This window comes from Lagenorhynchus albirostris, chromosome 5 (assembly GCF_949774975.1).
Source record: "Lagenorhynchus albirostris chromosome 5, mLagAlb1.1, whole genome shotgun sequence".
NCBI lineage: Eukaryota > Metazoa > Chordata > Mammalia > Artiodactyla > Delphinidae > Lagenorhynchus > Lagenorhynchus albirostris.
Genome location: NC_083099.1, coordinates 92140664 through 92161209, shown reverse-complemented (window position 1 = coordinate 92161209; position 20546 = coordinate 92140664). Strand labels below are relative to the sequence as shown.

Genomic DNA, 20546 nt, shown 5'->3' with positions numbered 1-20546 from the left:
AGACTGATGTTATAGTAATTCCTATTTCCAGGGGAGAAGATAAGGTTAAGACAGGTTCAAGAATTTCCGCAAGATCCCCAAGCTGACCCATGAATGAGCCAGAACTTAATGTGGGCAGTAAGTCTTTAAGATCGACTCCTGCAGGCAAGTAATTAAAACTGGTCTTTTGTGGTAAGTTGCTCTACTGTGCAGCTAGAGTGAAAATAAAGAGGAATGAAAGGGTGCTAAAGAAAATGTGAAGGAAATCAGATCAGATCAAACAGTGCTGTGAAAACGCAACACATTTAAGGAATAAAATTTTTGAGTGAGAATGTATTAGTATTATCCACATTTTCTTTGCAGAAATTTGCTTCTACCTTTTCCTGAATCATGTGGTCATGCTAATGATAGTCAGTTATCCTAGACTGGTCTGAAAGAAAATTCTAGATGCAAACAATTTGCAGATGTCTCAGAATAGACTCATTTTGTCAGATTGCTCTGTGGTGATGGTTTGGTTTTGTGTGAATGATTTTCCCCCAATATGTATTCAGTAGAAATGATACAAACCAGCTTTGCAGACAGGTCTCTTAAGGAAAAATTAGCTTTGTCCTTACCTATGTTTCCTAAAGACATCTTTCCATCTGATTATTCTTCTTCAGTTTCTTTTGGAGTAAGGAAAGCATTAAAGGAAAGCGTTAGGAAGACATAGGAAAGTAGGAAAGCATTAAAAATCTGCTCACAGTAAATTCTTGCAAAGTTTCATCCAAAACAGATTCTTATGAAAAAGTAAGAATAACAATGAGTTCATTCCCTGATTTTTGTTAGATCTTACCTATCTTCTTTAGAGATATGCTTATTAAATAACTTTGCACAAATAATACCTAATTAGAAATATGAATATCTAAGCTTGAATTAAATATTTAAAAAGCATTAAATCTGGCATAAAATTTTTCTACCAGGAAGTCACGACTAGGGCATACAAAGTGTGTTTGATAACGATTTACTATTGAATGAGCAATGTGACTGTAACTTGAATGCGGGTCCAACTCTTTTCCATAGCTGTTTTACGGTGTAACCTACATAAGATTTACTTTGGATAATCAGCTAAAGGTAATTTTGTCCGACAAAAGTTAAGTAGAAATATGAGTCATGATCGTGCCACTCCTCTGCGTAAGACCCTGAAATGGCCTTGCATTACACTCTGAGTAAGGTCAAAGTCCTCACAATGATCTTGTATGAACTGGCACCTGCTACCTCTCTGATCTCTCTCTTGCTGCTCTCCCTCTCAGTCACTCTGCTCCAGTCCCCTCTGGCCTCTTGGCTACTTCTCAAACAAACTAGGTACCATCCTAAGGTAAGGCATTTACTGGCTGGTCCTTCTTTTTAGAATCTTCTTCAAAATTTCAACATGGTTGATGCCGTCTTGTTCTGCAAGCATTTGCTAGAAGACGTGAATAATGCCAATCCTGACCATCCTATTTAAATATGTTCCCTCCACTGATACTCCTCATCTTGCTCCTCTTACATATGCTTTGCCAGTTATCATCTTCTAACACACAAGAAAACCTATATATAATACATATACTTTTTAAATTTTATAACCATTTTGCCTAAAAGGTAAGCTCCTGGAGAGCAGGAATGTTTGTTTAACAAAACAAACACTGTTGAATCCCAAGCATCTAGTTCAGTTCCTAAATAGTAGATACTGAACTAATATTTGTTGAATGAAAGAGTGGATGAATGAAAGCATCTTCACATTCTCCCACCAAAATTGGTCTCTAAATAGCCATCTTGTGCTTCAGAGCTGCAGGGTAAAGGGTCAATAAATTTTTTAGTTGGCCAATCCTTCACCAGGGAAACATAAATGAATATAATTCTTCCAGGGCATATTTTTGCTAAGTGTTTAGAGCAATTGCTATTTAAATACTGTGCTTTACTGTTAAAGTCTGATGAGTGTTACTTTATAAAATGTCAATTAAACAGAATGAGGCAGACACTCTTTTAAGTCATATACCATCCTATTATCTTTGATGAGAGTAGATGTTAAAGAGTATGTCTCTGAGACAGGGAAAATCAACACAATTATCTAAACTATGTGATCTTTGAAATTATGTCTGTCTCATGTTTGAATAAAATCTCTCAATACCTTGACATTTATAAATGCTCAATAAATATTTGCTGGTATAAGAATGCATTTCAAAACTCCATTTTCTCTAGCATAGTGTCAAGGATTTTTAATTTTAGCTGCTGACACTTAGGAGATCTCTGGTGGTTCCATGTCCTCTCTACCCAAAAGGAATTTTGGTTAAATAACTTCAGAGCTCACATTCTATTGATTTACACTTATTTTAACTATTCTGCTAGATTAGCGAATTCCTTAGATAAAAGAACACTGGGAGAAAGGCTAATGAGTATTTTTTTCTTCAAACTGTCATGCTTTCATTATGGTCCTCCCTAATCTGTGCCTTAAGATGTTCTTTTCACTTCAGTTAAATCTACAAATAGCATGTTGAAAGAATCTCATCACTTTCTTCTCTGTGTTTTAATATTATAGCCCCAAAAGGAAACAGTTCTATACAGTGAATAGATATTAATGACTGGCTAAATTTCATCAATGACGAGAAAACAATAAATTCTATTCTTTCTGGGTCTGTGGTCAGTGCACAATATTGTGTACTACAGTGTGGTACTGTACCTGAGCAGTGTGAACCAAAGATGGAGTGACAGGACTTAAATTGGATCTAGCTTTGGGGAATTTAATGAAAAAAAATCTAGAATGACGGAAAGTTAAAGAAAGAACATTTAATTAAAAAACAAATTTCTTTAACAATTATTTTTCTATAGTCCCTTTGCTATCATCTTAAACTCACATATTTGATTCAAAGCTTTTCCCTCAATCTTATGGAGTCGAAGAAGTTATCATGATACAATTGAAACTTCAGATTCTCATTGCTGAAATCTTTCATTACAATTCTAAAAGGTCTTGCAATGGTCTGAATGTTTATGTCTCCCTGAAATTAATATGTTGAAACAGAACCTCCAAGTTTTGGCATTAGGTGGTAGGGCCTTTGAGATGTGATTAGGTCATGAGGGTGGAGCCCCCATGAATGAGACTAGTGCCCTTATAAAAGAAGCACAACATAGCTCCTTAGCCCCTTCAGCCATGTGAGGATATATATATAATGAGAAGTCTGCAATCTGACTTTTACCTGACTGTGCAGGCACCCTGATCTTAGATGTCCAGCCTCCAAAACTGTGAGAAATAAATTTCTGTTGTTTATAAGCTACTCAGTCTGTGGTATTTTGTTATAGCAGCCCAAACAGACTAAGACAGGTCCCCACTACTACCACCATTTCCTTAATGTCTATCAATGTTCATAAGGATTGATAAGATTGAATTCTTAGAATGAGATCATTCTTGAGTGCCTTTCTGGTCTAGGAAGTAGATTATATGAGCTAGGAATTGCATTAAGACTTCTTCTACAAAAACAAAGAAACAAAAACAATAGCAAAACCCTTAGAGGTACACGTACTGGGGAGACCTCCAAGATGGCAGAGGAGTAAGACATGGAGATCACCTTCCTCCTCACAAATACATCAAAAATACATCTACATGCGGAACAACTCCTACACAACACGTACTGAATGCTGTCAGAAGACCTCAGACCTCCCAAAAGGCAAGAAATTCCCCACATACCTGGGTAGGGCAAAAGAAAAAAGAAAAAACAGAGACAAAAGAATAGGGATGGGACCGCACCAGTGGGAGGGAGCTGTGAAGGAGGAAAGGTTTCCACACAGTAGGAAGTCCCCCTACTGGTGGGGACAAGTGGGGGTGTGGGGGGAAGCTTCAGAGCCACAGAGGAGAGCACAGCAACAGGGGTGCAGAGGGCAAAGCGGAGAGATTCCCGCACAGAGGATCAGTGCCAACCAGCACTCACCAGCCTGAGAGGTTTGTCTGCTCACCCGCCGGGGCAGCTGGGGCGGCTGGGGCGGCCGGGGCTGGGAGCTGAGGCTCGGGCTTTGGAGGTCAGACCCCAGGGAGAGGACTGGGATTGACTGTGTGAAGACAGCCTGAAGGGGGCTAGTGTGTCATAGGTAGCAGGGAGGGAGTCTGGGAAAAAGTCTGGACCTTCCAGAGAGGCAAGAGACCATTGTTTCAGGGTGAGCAAGGAGAGGGGCTTCCTGCTCCGTGTGCCCAGAGATGGCAGAGCACTGCTTAAGCAAGCTCCAGAAATGGGCGCGAGCCACGGCTATCATTTTGGACCCCAGAGGTGGGCAAGGATGGCTAACGCTGCCACCAAGAATACTGTATGCAAGCGCAGGTCACTACCCACACCCCCCTGGAAGCCTATGCAGCCCACCACTGCCAGGGTCCCGTGATCCAGGGCAAACTTCCCTGGGAGAACACACGGCGTGCCTCAGGCTCCTGCAATGTCATGCTGGCCTCTGCCACCACAGGCACACCCTGCATTCCACTTATGACTACCATACCCCTCCCTCTCCCTGGCCTGAGTGAGCAATAGAATCCTAATCAGTGGCTGCTTTAATCCCCTCCTGTCTGGGTGGGGAACAGACTCCCGAGGGTGGCCTACACGTAGAGGCAGGGCCAAAACCAAAGATGAACCCTAGGAGCTGTGGAACAAAGAAGAAAAAGGGAAATCTCTCCCAGCAGCCTCAGGAGCAGCAGATTAAATCCCCACAATCAACTTGATAAACCCTGCATCTGCGGAATACCTGAATAGACAATGAATGTTCCCAAAACTGAGGTGCTGGACTTTGGGAACAACTGTAGACTTGGGGTTTGCTTTCTGCATCTGATTTGTTTTTGCTTCTATGTTTATCTTAGTTAAGGTTTTAGTGTTTGTTTTCATTGGTGGGTTTGTTTATTGGTTTGGCTACTCTCTTCCATTTTTTTTTTTTCTCTTTTTGTGAGTGTGTGTGTGTAAGTTTCTTGGTGTGATTTTGTCTGTTTAGGTTTGCTTTACCATTGGACTTAGGGTTCAGTCTGTTCAGGTTTTTTTGTTGGTTTCTTTCCTTTTATGAGTGTGTGTGTGTGTTTCTGTTTCCTTGTGTGATTTTGTCTCTTTAGTTTTGTTTTTACCATTTGTTTTGGGGTTCTGTCTGTTCGTTTTTGGGTTTTTTTCTTCCTTTTCTTCCATGCCACGTGCCTGGCAGGGTCTTGGTGCTCCGGCTGCGTGTCGGGCCTGAGACTCCAACATGGGAGAACCGCATCCAGGACATTGGACCACCAGAGCCCTCCCAGCCCCACGTATATTAATCAGTGAGAGCTATCCCAGAGATCTCCATCTCAACACAAAGACCCAGCTCCACCCAACGGCAAGCAAGCTACAGTGCTGGATGCCCCATGCCAAACAACTAGCAAGACAGGAGCAAAACCCCACCCATTAGCAGACAGGCTGCCTAAAGTCAAACTAAGTTCACAGACACTCCAAAACACACCACCAGATGCAGCCCTGCCCACCAGAGGGACAAGACCCAACCCCACCCACCAGAACATAGGCACCAGTCCCCCTCACCAGGAAGCCAACACAAGCCACTGAATCAACCTCACCCAGTGGGGGCAGCCACCAAAAATAAGAGGAACTACGAACATGCAGCCTGTGAGAAGGAGACCCCAAATACAATAAGTTAAACAAAATGAGAAGACAGAGAAATATGCAGCAGACAAAGGAGCAAGGTAAAAACCCACCAGACCAAACAAATGAAGAGGAAACAGTCTACCTGACAAAGAATTCAGAGTAATGACAGGAAAGATGATCCAAAATCTCAGAAATAGAATGGAGAAAATACAAGAAACAACAAGGACCTAGAAGAACTAAACAGCTAATAAACAATGATGAACAACACAAAAAATGAAATTAAAAATTCTCTAGAAGGAATCAATGGCAGAATAACTGAGGCAGAAGAACGGATAAGTGACCTGGAAGATAAAATAATGGAAATAACTACCGCAGAGCTGAATAAAGAGAAAAGAATGAAAAGAATTGAGGACAGTCTCAGAGACCTCTGGGACAACATGAAATGCGCCAACATTAGAATTATAAGGGTCCCAGAAGAAGAAAAGAAGAAAGGAACTGAGAAAATATTTGAGGAGATTATAGTTGAAAACTTCCCTAACATGGAAAAGGAAGTAGTCAATCAAATCAAGGAAGAGCAGAGAGTCCCATACAGGATAAATCCATGAAGAAACATGCCAAGACACATATTAATCAAACTGTCAGAAATTAAATACAAAGAAAAAATATTAAAAGCAGCAAGGGAAAAGCAACAAATAACACACAAGGGAATCCCCATAAGGTTGACAGTTGATCTTTCAGCAGAAACTCTGCAAGCCAGAAGGGAGTGGCAGGACATATTTAAAGTGATGAAGGGGAAAAACCTACAACCAAGATTATTCTACCCAGCAACGATCTAGATTCAACAGACAAATAAAAACCTTTATAGGCAAGCAAAAGTTAAGAGAATTCAGCACCACCAAATAAGGTTTACAACAAATGCTAAAATAACTTCTCTAGGCAGGAAACACAAGAGAAGGAAAACACCTACGAAAACAAACCCAAAACAATTAAGAAAATGGTAATAGGAACATACATATTGATAATTACCTTAAGTGTAAATGGATTAAATGCCCCAACCAAAAGACACAGGCTTGCTGAATGGATACAAAAACAAGACCCATATATATGCTATCTACAAGACACCCACTTCAGACCTAGGGACACATACAGACTGAAAGTGAGGGGATGGAAAAAGATATTCCATGCAAACGGTAATCAAAAGAAAGCTGGAGTAACAATACTCATCAGAAAATATAGACTTTAAAATGATGACTATTACAAGAGACAAAAGAGGACTCTACGTAAAGATCAAGGGATCAATCCAAGAAGAAGATACAACAATTGTAAATATTTATGCACCCAACATAGGAGCACCTCAATACATAAGGCAAATTTTAACGGCCATAAAAGTGGAAATGATAGTAACACAGTAATAGTAGGGGACTTTAATACCACACTTTTACCAATGGACAGATCATCCAAAATGAAAATATATAAGGAAACACAAGCTTTAAATGACACATTAAACAAGATGGACTTAATGGATATTTATAGGACATTCCATCCAAAAACAACAGAACACGCTTTCTTCTCAAGTGCTCATGGAACATTCTCCAGGATAGATCATATCTTGGGTGACAAACCAAGCCTCCATAAATTTAAGAAAATTGAAATCATATCAAGTATCTTTTCCAACCACTATGCTATGAGACTAGATATCAATTACAGGATAAAAACAGTAAAAAATACAAACACATGGAGGCTAAACAATACACTACTAAATAACCAAGATATCACTGAAGAAATCAGAGGAAATCCAAAAATAGCTAGAAAAAAATGACAATGAAAGCACATTGATCCAAAACCTATGGGATGCAGCAAAAGCAGTTCCAAGAGGGAAGTTTATAGCAATATAATCCTACCTCAAGAAACAAGAAACATCTCAAATAAACAACCTAACCTTACACCTAAAGCAGTTAGAGAAAGAAGGAAAAAAGGAAGAAAACCCAAAGTTAGCAGAAAAAAAGAAATCATAAAGATCAGATCAGAAATAAATGAAAAAGAAAGGAAGGAAACAATAGCAAAGTTCAATAAAACTAAAAGCTGGTTCTTTGAGAAGATAAAAAAAATTGATAAACCATTAGCCAGACTCATCAAGAAAAAAATGGGAAAAGATCAAATCAACAGAATTAGAAATGAAAAAGGAGAAGTAACAACTGACACTGCAGAAATACAAAGGATCATGAGACACCACTACAAGCAACTATATGCCAATAAAATGGACTACCTGGAAGAAATAGACAGATTCTCAGAAAAGTACATTTCAAGACTGAAACAGGAAGAAATAGAAAATATGAACAGACCAATCACAAGCACTGAAATTGAAACTGTGATTAAAAATCTTCCAACAAACAAAAGCCCAGGACCAGATTGCTTCACAGCTGATTTCTGTCAAACATTTAGAGAAGAGCTAACACCTAACCTTCTCAAACTTTTCCAAAATATTGCAGAGGGAGAACACTCCCAAACTCATTCTACAAGGCCACAATCAACCTGATACCAAATCCAGACAAAGATGTCAGAAATAAAGAAAACAACAAGCTAATATCACTGATGAACATAGATGCAAAATTCCTCAACAAAGTACTAGCAAACAGAATCCAGCAGCACATGAAAAGGATCATACACCATGATCAAGTGGGGTTTATCCCAGGGATGCAAGGATTCTTCAATATATGCAAATATATCACTGTGATACACCATATTAACAAACTGAAGGAAAAAAACCATATGATCATCTCAACAGATGCAGAAAAAGCTTTCGACAAAGTTCACCACCCATTTATGACAAAAACCCTCCAGAAAGTGGGCATAGAGTGAACCTACCTCAACATAATAAAGGCCATATACAACAAACCCACAGCAAACATCTTTTTCAATGGTGAAAATCTGAAAGCATATCCTCTAAGATCAGGAACAAGACAAGGTTGCCCCGTCTCACCACTATTATTCAACATAGTTTTGGAAGTTTTAGCCATGGCAGTCAGAGAAGAAAAAGAAATAAAAGGAATCCAAATCATAAGAGAAGAATTAATACTATCACTGCTTTCAGATGACATGATATTATACATAAATAATCCTAAGGATGCTACCAGAAAACTACTAGAGCTAATCGATGGATTTGGTAAAGTAGCAAGATACAAACTTAATGCACAGAAATCTCTTGCATTCCTATACACTAACGATGAAAAATCAGAAAGAGAAATTAAGGAAACACTCCCATTTACCACTGCAACAAAAAGAATAAAATACCTAGGAATAAACCTACCTAAGGAGACAAAATCATGTATGCAGAAAACTATAAGGCACCTATGAAAGAAATTAAAGACGATACAAACAGATGGAGAGATGTACCATGTTCTTGGATTGGAATGATCAACCTTGTGATAATGACTATACTACCCAAAGCAATCTACAGATTCAGTGCAATCCCTATCAAACTACCAACGGCATTTTTCACACAATTAGAACAAAAAATTTTATAATTTGTATGGAAACACAAAAGACCCCAAAGAGCCAAAGAAATCTTTGAAAGAAAAACAGAGCTGGAGGAATCAGTTTCTGTGACTTCAGACTATACTACAATGCTACAGGAATCAAGACAGTATGGTACTAGCACCAAAACAGAAATATAGATCAATGGAACAGGATAGAAAGCCCAGAGATAAACCCACACACATATGGTCACCTTATCTTTGACAAAGGAAGCAAAAATATAAAATGGAGAAAAGACAGCCTCTTCAAGAAGGGGTGCTGGGAAAAGTGGACAGCTACATGTAAAAGAATGAACTTAGAATACTTCCTAACACCATACACAAAAATAAACTCAAAATGGATTAAAGACCTAAATGTAAGGCCAGACACTATCAAACTCTTAGAGGAAAACATAGGCATGACATAAATAGAAAACATAGACATGACATAAATCATAGCAAGATCCTTTTTGACCCACCTCCTAGAGAAACAGAAATAAAAACAAAAATAAACAATGGGACCTAATGAAACTTAAAAGCTTTTGCACTGCAAAGGAAACCATAAACAAGACGAAAAGACAACGCTCAGAATGGGAAAAAATATTCGCAAGCGAAGCAACTGACAAAGGATGAATCTCCAAAATTTACAAGCAGCTCATGCAGCTCAATAACAAAAAAACAAACAAACCAATCCAAAAATGGGCAGAAGACCTAAATAGACATTTCTTTAAAGAAGATATACAGATTGCCAACAAACACATGAAAGGATGCTCAAGATAACTAATCATTACAGAAATGCAAATCAAAACTACAATGAGGTATCACCTCACACCAGTCAGAATGGCCATCTTCAAAAAATCTACAAACATTAAATGCTGGAGAGGGTGTGGAGAAAAGGGAACCCTCTGGCACTGTTGGTGGGAATGTAAATTGATACAACCACTATGGAGAACTATATGAAGGTTCCTTTAAAAACTAAAAGTAGAACTACCATATAAGCCAATAATCCCACTCCTGGGCATATACCTGGAGAAAACCATAATTCAAAAAGAGACATGTACCACGGTGTTCATTGTAGGACATGGAAGCAACCTAAATGTCCATTGACAGATGAATGGATAAAGAAGATGTGGTACATATATACAATGGAATATTACTCAGCCATAAAAAGAAACGAAATTATTTGTAGTGAGGTGGTTGGACCTAGAGTCTGTCAAACAAAGTGTCGTAAGTTATAAAGGGAAAAACAAAAACAGTATGGTAACACATAGATAAGGAATCTAAAAAAAAAAATGGTTCTGATGAACCTAGGGGCAGGACATGAATAAAGATGCAGATGTAGAGAATGGACTTGAGGATACAGGGTTGGGGGGAAGGGTATGTGGTATGAAGTGAGAAAGTAGCACTGACATATACACTCTACCAAATGTAAAATAGATAGGTAGTAGGAAGCAGCTGCACAGCACAGGGAGATCAACTTGGTGCTCTGGAACCACCTAGAGGGATGGGATAGGGAGGGTGGGAGGGAGAGGCATGAGAGAGGGGATATGAGGATATATGTATACATATAGCTGATTCACTTTGTTATACAGCAGAAACTAACACAATCTTGTAAAGCAATTATACTCCAATAAAGATGTAAAAAAAATTTTTAAATGTGCATATTCCTATATCAGCATCCCAAATCTACCACTCCATCATGAAGAGAAATTAAATGGAATTGCTGCTCCCTAAAGATTAATTAGTAAGCTTATTCAGATAATATTTATTTTGTTTCTCTATGAACAGTGCTAGGCTCTAAAATATCGCTGGCTAGGTGAGCTAGTCTACTAGTTCTAAATCTTCACCATCTAATATGGTAGTCACTAACCACATGCAGCTATTGAGGACTTGGTGTGTGGTCAGCATGACCGAGAAACTAAACTTTTTAGATTTAATTTTGATTAATTTAAATATAAATTTACATAGCTACAGGTGGCTAGTGGTTACCATATTGGACAGTGCAGTTCTATGGACATAGATCTTTGAGTAGTACCAACAGGAGCTATACTGGCAGAAAGCTTATAATCTAATGGACAAGGAAAATAGCAAAGAATGATGAATAAAGCAAATACTTGGCAGAGGCTGTTTTCAACTGTTATTATTGTAAAATGAAGTGTAGGTCACTGGCGGCAGTAAATGTACAAATCTTGGTCATAAAGCAGGGTGCAAGGCCTTCATTTAAACAATTCTAACAATTATCACTTGTGATATATATATATGCCTGTAAGAAACATTAAAATGTATCAGAAAAGTACTCTACATGAAAAATCTGTTCTTGACCACCATGAAAAAATAATCTACCAGATATGTCCACCATCTATTTCCGGCAACATGATTGTCATTTCCAGGGATAGGAAAGAAGTCAATTTTAGACTGATGCAAAGACATCTCTAATTATTAAGTTATTAAAAATGGGATGATGGTTTTCTCACACCATTTCTGTTTGTAGTCTCTAGATGTATGTTATCTTCATGGCTATTTGTATTCTTGTTGTTCAGGAGAAGTTTTATTTCAGAGAGAGAGAGAGAATGCAGAAACAAGCAAGAAAGGAAGGAAAAAAGGAGGAAGGGAAGAAGGAATTTGCTATGCTGAAGTAATGATGTGGTTTAGAGAGGATAAATGTCAAATCTACTTTTAAGGAAAATGAGAACAAATTATTAAACCAAAGTGACTAATCATATTTTTAGTTGTTGTTCCATATGAAAATTTAGAGGGAGGGGATATGGGGATATATGTATACATATAGCTGATTCACTTTGTTATACAGCAGAAACTAACACAACATTAGTAAAGCAATTATACTCCAATAAAGATGTTAAAAAATAAACAAACAAACAAACAAAAAAGAGACTGGAAAGGTTTCAACAGACCAAAAATCAGATTTTGTTTGTGGATCAAAACATTGTGCTTGTGCTATCTCATTTTACCTTTCATCATGTTATTTCTCAGTTATTTGCAGTGCACTGTATTTCAAAATGGAAGATCCGCTTTGTCAAGTGGAAGAAGTAACTGAGCTTATCCACGATGCCTATTTGGCGGCATTCATACGTGCTCCACATTTGAGCTACTGATGGAGAAGATGGCCTTATTAGGTAAGGATGGGTTAGTTCTTCAGAAAATAAAGAGGAGGGAGAGAGAGAAGCTTGATGATCTAATCAGAAAAACCAAGGATCAGACTAAGAAGGAAAATCAAAACTTGGGTAGTATTAAATAAGGAATTATCTAAGTAGAATGGTCTAATGGGATAAAATGCATTGGGGCAAAACACTAAAGGAAGACAGAGAGCAAATTTGGTTTTGTTGGATGATACTAGAACTCAGTGGCACACAGGGATATGGGGACAACAGGTCGGGAGCTGATGAGCAGTGTCTCAACACTTGGGAAAATTTACTCATTTTTCTTAAATCACATATAATTGTGAATATGTTTTCTTGCCACTGCATTACTTTCTTTGAGAGAGAGTCAGAAATAACTGCTTAACTGAATTGATCTGAATTTGGTCAATATTACTTACTTTCTCCTTCCACTAAAAAATAAAGTTCTGCGTGTTTTCTTAAAGAAAATACAATACTTAGTTTAGTTAAAATATTTTGGGGTAGCTTGGAAACAAATTGAAATAAAGTCGATATATTTAATAAGATCTTTCCTTTGACACTGTCAGTATCCCATGAGGTAAACAGGGTAAATACTATTTTGTCCACATTTCATTTTAAAGATAATTAAAGCAAAACTATGATAAATTAACGTAATGATAAATGTTCATGATTATTTATCAAATCAGTGACAAAAATGTTACTTTAATATTTTTAAAAATAGAAAAAAATTAAAGAAGTTGTTATTTTACCATTCCACCAATATTTTCAAAACTATTTCCTAACATTCTCTAAGAAATTTGTGTATACTTTTTGCCGAAGAAGTCAGATATTATTTGATACATATATTCATCAATATTTAAGAAATAATATTCTTAAATATTTTTAGGCTTCTGTTTTCTTTTCTCTAAATATCTCACTAGCACAGTAAAATAAGGCAAGGGTAAATAAATAACCCACTATAAAGTAGCTTGCTACAGATTTAGGTGATTGTCCAGAGAAATTAGTTGATTTTTTCCCCTCCTAATATTTTCTGCTTTTTTTATATACTTGTTCAGTTGTTTTGTTTTGTTTGCTGATTTTTTTTTCCCTTAGAGCAGTCTGATGTGGTGTGTGTGTGTGTGTGTGTGTGTGTGTGTGTGTGTGTTGCTGTCTTCCTTTGGTTAATAAAATGAAATACGATATTAGATTTGTATTATTCACAGTACTGCTAAGGAAAAATTCACATTTTTATCAGGATATAGGAAACTTAATAGATCATGGCCCCTAATAAAATAATAAAATAAGATGATGGGGTTTTAATAATTATTTGTTCGCTTTTAGAGTGGTAGCCAAGACTTTTCATGGTGCGGCATTACTAAATGTCACTATTTGTCTTTCTGTCCTAATTCTCTGTATATTCATATTTGAAAAGCCTCAATTATCTAATGAAATCATTTGGAAATTATTTACTGAAATAAGTAGTTTTCCAAAAAACACTCTGGTTTTCCCTTTCATACTGTCAATGGAAATGTATTCTCTACGAAGGTTTAATGTACATCAATGAATAGCCCTAGAGACAACTCTTTGCCCTTTGGACAATTTTTCATAGCAGAGGGCAGAGCCGTTTCAATTTAAATGATGCTGCACTTGAGGTCAACGGTAATAAGCAAGCTCTACTAGACTTTCATTACATTTTCTTATCATCTGAATATAATCATAAGCACTTGATGCTAGCTCCTACAGCCTTCACGTGAATTATAAATATCATATTTAAGTTTCTCTTTAGAGGAGAAACAAGATTTCTGCTATGGATGAAGAAGTGAATACAGTTAAGTAACATGATCTGTTTACCAAATTACCTGCCATCAAAAGAAAGCAAAATGCCCGGAAAATGGGAATTGGCTTGACACCTCATTATTTAAAACAAACAAACAAACACATCTGTTTTTGAATACAGAATTAACCTATTAGCCCACTGTCAAAATAGAGCTTCCAACTGAATGTCCAATTACCCACTCAAAAGACCCTCACAAATCATTTGGGCAAAAACCTCTACAAAGAGGCCTGCCTGAAGGTCAGCAGTGGAAATGTGTGATGCAATAAGAGGGGAAAAAAACCAAACAAACAGAGAATTCAAAACACTCTCCTTGTTATTTCCTCAACTCCAAACAAAAGAACCTTTTTAATCTACAATGAATCCCACATTTATCTCAATACATATAATTCCAACAGTGGAATTGCATAAAGATCATGCCTACCAGCAGAATTAACTCTCCTTAAGCCCTAAGAAATCCCACCAGCACAGTAAAAGAAGGCAAGGGTAAATAAATAATCCAGTCTAGAGTAGCTTGCTACAGAATTAGGTGATTGTCCAGGCCTTGATATCACTAATTGCTTTATGCACGTGGCCTATTGTTTTCTGTGCTAGCTAAATTTTGGGGGGAGGAAAAAGCTGGCGATGCATCTAATTGCAGCTTTGAGAGCCCTGACTGTGCTCCCTTGCTCATCTGAGTTTACGTAGGCATACATGCACAAACATGGCATTGTAAAAAAGGTATTTAAGTAAAGGTTATCAGCCTTTAAGAATTGTAATGAGGCCACCAGGTAAAAAAAAAAAAAAATGGTCACAACTTGTGTGCTATGCAGAGTATAATGCAAAGTTTCTCTTTCCTGAGGCACCATCTAAATCACTTCTGCTCTGTGAAGACTTTAATTCAGTGTAAAGAAAATACTCTTCAGCTTCTCCAAAAGCTTCCATCTTACCTGGATTAAACTTCAACCTGCCTGTTGCCATTTTACTTCACAGTCACTCAAACACTAAGGGAAATAGGAGAAGCAATTTTAAAAGAAGCGTATACCTCAGTGACTTTAATAATAATCTACAAGAGTTCCATTTCCTCTCAAATTGAACAAGACCACATTCAGGCCAGAAGATCACAAGGTAGTGAGCAAATGGATACTTCCCACATACATGTTACTGAATTGATCAATATGTGTATAAGAAAATTGGTACAGTTGGCCCTCCATATTGGTGGGTCCTACAGCCACAGATTCAACCAACTACAGATCAAAAATATTTTTTAAAAAAATCCAGAAAGTTCCAAAGAGCAAAACTTGAATTTGATGCACACTGGCATCTATTTACATAGTACTTACATTGTGTTTACAACTACTTACACAACATTTACATTGTATAAAGATGATTTAAAGTATATGGAAGATATAAAGATGATTAGATGATTTAAAGTATATGGGAAGATGTGAATAGGTTATATGCAACTACAGCTGACTCTTGAACATCAAGGATTTGAACTGCTCGGGTCCATTTATACGCAGATTTTTTTCAATTGTACATACTACAGTACTACACGATCCAAGGTTGAATCCTTGGACACAGAAGAATTGATACAGAGGGCCAACTCTAACTTATTCACAGATTTTCAAATGTGAGGAGGGTCAGCACTCCTAACCTCTGAGTTGTTCAAGGGTCAACTGTACTACGCCATTTTATATAAGGAACTTGAGCACCCTCAGGTTTTTGTATTGTTGCAGAGGGGGGTATGTCCTGGAACCAATCCCCCACAGACACCAAGGGACAACTGTACTATCTTTGTAAAATGTTGATGAACTATATTATAGGGTTAAAATATTGATCTCAAGAGTTAAACTGTCTCTGTTCAAATCTGACTTTGCCATTTGCTGGCTGGGTGACATGGGGCAAGTCATTTAACTTAAGTCTCACCTCCTCGTTGCCAAAATAAGGATCACGATGGTGCCTATTTCAAATGGTAATTGTGGGTTGTGAGATAATGCCAGTTGACTAGCTGTAATATAAAATATAAGACCCACAAGTTCTTAGCATACGCCTGACATAAACAGTAACGATGTGTTCAGTGTTAATTTTTATAAATCTGTTATTATATTGTGAACTAGACAAGATCCAGATATTTTAAACAATTTTTCCATTCTTCCAAATACCACATGCATTGTGCTCAACCTTCTTAGTTTTGTTTTAACTAATTGATGTTAAAGTAATCAAGTTTTAGTGAAGCACATAGATATAAGTCATAAGACATGTTTTCACCTAACTTAGGGGTTGCCGAACTTTTTTCTGTAAATAGACAGACAGTAAATATTGAGAGCCATAGCCTCTGCTGCAATCAGTTCTGCCACTGACTGTAGTGCCAACGTAGCCACAGATAATACAGACAATACACAAATCAACAGGTGTCGCTGTGTCCCAATAAAACTTAATTTATGGAAACTGAAATTTGAATTTCATGCAATTTTCAAGTGGCACAAAATATTCATATTTTGATTTTCTTTTCAACCTTTTTAAAAAGTAAAACAAAAACAATCTTAGCTTGCGGGCCACACACAAACTAGAAGTGAGTGGTATTTGGCCCTCAGGCTATAGTTTATTGAACTCCTAATCCATTATTTCTACTAAAACTGTTTAATCGTTATAGCTTGTATTTAAAGATAAATTATATATAAATTCTTTCAACGTTCTTGACTATTTACTAGTGAAATTAATGAATATGCCCTATCAATAGCCTAGTATTTTACTGTGATATTAACAGTCCTAGTAGTTAATGCTAGAAATTTCTAACACAATTTGGCACATTCCTTAATTTTATTTCCTCTGAAATGTAAAAATAAGGTAAAAGGTACTTTAGACATTAGTACTGAGGCTGGTCATTCTGGGGAAGAGTAAACCTGCCTACCTGATCACTGTAATGAAATGTCAGCTCTGGAGTTGTCAAATGACACAGCCATTGGAAGAACTGAGGGAGGCTAGATAATTGGAAAGATAAAAAGGTTTGTCTAGAAGAAGGACTCTGATCTTGATTGAGATTTAAAAAAAGGATTGGATGTAGATCATCTGATTGGACAGTTCACCTTTGGTAAACAACACTGGTTGTTTGTGTGGCTTTATTTGAGAATAAAAAGAAAAAAGAACGTGGAAAAAAGAACAAGGGAGAGATCATCCAATAAATATAAAACTCTATTGGTCTACTGCTCTGCTCTTTGAGGAGACTCTTGAGGATTCTGAGTATATTAAATAACATCTGATATTTACAACCGGAACTCTAGCTATGCGGCTTCCACATCCACAGATTCAACCAACCTAGTATTGGATTCAACCAATTCCGGACCAAATTCAATCCAAGGCTGGTTGAATTCGTGGGTGCAGAACTGGAGGACTGGAGGGCCGGCTCTACTATGCCATTTTATACTTATAAGGCAGCGGTCCCCAACCTTTTTGGCACTAGGGACCGGTTTCATGGAAGACAATTTTTCCACGGACCGCGGGTGGGGATGGGATGACTTCGGGATGATTCAAGTGCGTTACATTTATTGTGCACTTTATTTCTATTATTATCACATTGTAATATGTAATGAAATAATTATACAACTCACCATAATGCAGAATCAGTGGGAGCCCTGAGCTTGTTTTCCTGCAACTGGATGGTCCCATCTGGGGGTGATGGGAGACAGTGACACCCGAGGTGTGGTGCTTATGTCCAGTTTACTCCGTGATCTCGTTTTGGTTGCTGTCACTGCAGAAAACCCTGCTTCACAAAGATAGGATGTTGGAAACGGAAGCAGGCTTTTCAGTGCTTTTGTGGCAATCTCAGGATACTCCGCCTTGACTTTCGTCCAGAACATATGGAGATTTGAAGTTGTCTCAAACAAATTTTTTTTTTTTTTTTTTCTGTACGCGGGCCTCTCACTGTTGTGGCCTCTCCAGTTGCGGAGCACAGGCTCCAGACGCGCAGGCTCAGTGGCCATGGCTCACGGGCCCAGCCGCCCCACGGCATGTGGGATCTTCCCGGACCGGGGCACGAACCCACGTCCCCTAGCATCGGCAAGCGGACTCTCAACCACTGCGCCACCAGGGAAGCCCTCAAACAAACTTTTAAGGCCACCGTCATTTGCGATCTCAAGCAGTTGATCCTCTTCTAGCACGGATAAAGTCGATTCAACTGGCTTATTCACAAATGGGTTGTGGATCCATTCCTTCCCAGTTCGGGGGTCTTTTGTGGTTGGGAAATAATGCTCAAACTCTTTTGAAAGCTGAGATTGGTGAACATGCACCAGCAGGGAGAAAGAAGGCCCTGGCTCAGTCTCTTTCAAAATCTCTGCTAATGCTTGAAACATGACAAAAGTCCCAATGTTCACTTGTTGCCCCCATAATTCCAGTTTGGCTTTGAATGAAGCCACTTTATGTGCCAACTTGAACACAGCTACCATTCTCCCCCGAAGTGATGACAGACTGAGTTTGCTGAGCAGGTTGAATATGTCACACAAGTAAGCAAGTTTTGTGATGCATTCTGTGTCACTGGAATGTGCTGCCAGTGGTGACTGTTTCTCTAAAAGAAATCTCTGGAGCAGCTCACGTAACTCAAAAACTTTGGCCAGTGATCTACCTTTAGAAAGCCATCTCACTTCTATGTATAAGAGAAGACGTGTGTGCTTTGTGTCCATCTCCTCACAGAGCTGCGCGAACAGACGTGAGTTAAGGGCATGTACTTTAATGTGGTTGATAATTTTAATCACAACCTGCAAAACGTTGTTAAGTTCAGGTGACATTTTTCGGCTAGCCAGCATTTCTCTATGGATGACACAGTGTGTAGACTCACGTTCAGAAGCGACCTCTTTGACCCGAGTAGTGAAACCAGAAAGCCGTCCAGTCATGGCAGCCACTCTGTCTGTGCATATACCGACAGAAAATGACCAGTTCAGTTTTCCTGATATGTAATCATTCAAGGACTTGAATAGTTCTGCAGCTGTGGTGTTGGTTGGCAACAAAAGTGCACATAACATATCCTCATGCACATCCTCCTGAAAAATATATCACACAAAAACAAGCATTGTTGCCTTGTTGTCAACATCAGTAGACTTGTCAACCTGGACTGCATACCACGGTGACTCATTAATCCTCTCTAACAATTGTGCCTCAACATCCTCTGCTATTTCATCAATTCGTCTAGTTATGGTGCTGACAGGAGGCAGAGCTCAGGCGGTAATGCAAACGATGGGGAGTGGCTGTAAATACAGATGAAGCTTCTCTCGCTCACCTGCCACTCACCTCCTGCTGTGTGGCCTAGTTCCTAACAGGCCACGGACTGTTACCAGTCCGTGGCCCAGGGGTTGGGGACCCCTGTTATAAGGAACTTGAGCATCCGTGGATTTTGGTTATGGGGAACTGAATGTTGCCTTGGAGCTCTTCAACTGGGAGAATGAGGAAAGAAGATAAAGATACCAGGAGGGGAAGAAAATGGAAGATGGATAAATGCAAATGGGGCCTATATAGATTTTTATTAGTAACTTTCAGAGACAGATTGTCACTGAAGACTACTCGAGAATTTAAGTTAGCCTCTGCTGTGTTAACTCTGAAGAGGGGCAATTTTGGAATAAAAATGAATTTCTTAGAACACTCATAGTGGGACTTCCTTGGTGGTCCAGTGGTAAAGAATCTGCCTTACAATGCAGGGGACGTGGGTTCGATCCCTGGTCAGGGGACTAAGATTCCACATGCCACAGGGCAACTAAGCCCACCTGCCACAACTACAGAGCCTATGCACCCTCTCTAGTGCCACAACTAGAGAGAAGCCCGCACACCACAATGAAGAGCCTGTGCACCACAACGAAAGATCCCACATGCCTCAACGAAGATCCTGCATGCCGCAACTAAGACCCGATGCAGCCAAAAATAAATTAAATAAATAAATAATAAATCTTAAAAAAAAAAAAAAAAGATATATTAAAAAAAAAAAAAAAAAAACACTCATAATTCCCTAAAACAGGCCTGGGCAAACTACAGCCCCGGAGCCAAATCCTCTTGCCTCGTGTCCTGTAAATGAAGTTTCACTGAAAGACCACCATGCTTACTTATTTATGTATTAACCACGACTCTTTTGTGCTTCAGCAGCAGAACTGACTAGCTGTGACAGAGAGCCTATGGCCTGCAAAGGCTAAACTATCTATCTTCTGGTTCTTTACAGAAAAAGTTTGCAGAGCCCTGCCTTAATCCTCACTATTCTACATGTGGTCTGTAGACCAGTAGCATCTGCATCACAAGAAAGATTGTTATCGATAGAAATGCAAAATCTCAGGCCCCACATCAAATCTACTGAATCAGAATCTATACTTTAATGAGATCTCCAAATGACATAATGACACATCAGTGACTGAGAAGCACCTCCCTGAAATAATTTCTTTCTGTTGACAAACACATGAAACATGGGGTGTAGGGGGACCTGATGTTTATCATTTTCTGGCATCCATCTTGTGAGGATGAGATTCTCACTCTCTCCCAAGTGGTTTTAAAC

General features: G+C 38.4%; 1 protein-coding gene across 2 annotated transcripts in view; it reads right to left on the bottom strand.

Moving 5' to 3' along the window:
• Nucleotides 1-19051, bottom strand: part of LOC132520622 (SCAN domain-containing protein 3-like) — a 193437-nt gene extending 174386 nt beyond the window's left edge. The window contains exons 1-2 of one of the 2 annotated variants that reach the window (XM_060149365.1): nt 17632-19051; nt 14971-15024 (exon numbers count right to left, since the gene is read on the bottom strand). In XM_060149365.1, coding sequence (XP_060005348.1) covers nt 18007-19038 — 1032 coding nt within the window. In that variant the 5' untranslated portion in view covers nt 19039-19051 and the 3' untranslated portion in view covers nt 14971-15024; nt 17632-18006. Of the gene's footprint in view, nt 1-14946; nt 15025-17631 lie in introns of those variants that run through there. The other variant, XM_060149364.1, reaches the window with a different exon arrangement.
• Nucleotides 19052-20546: the final 1495 nt, after the last annotated feature.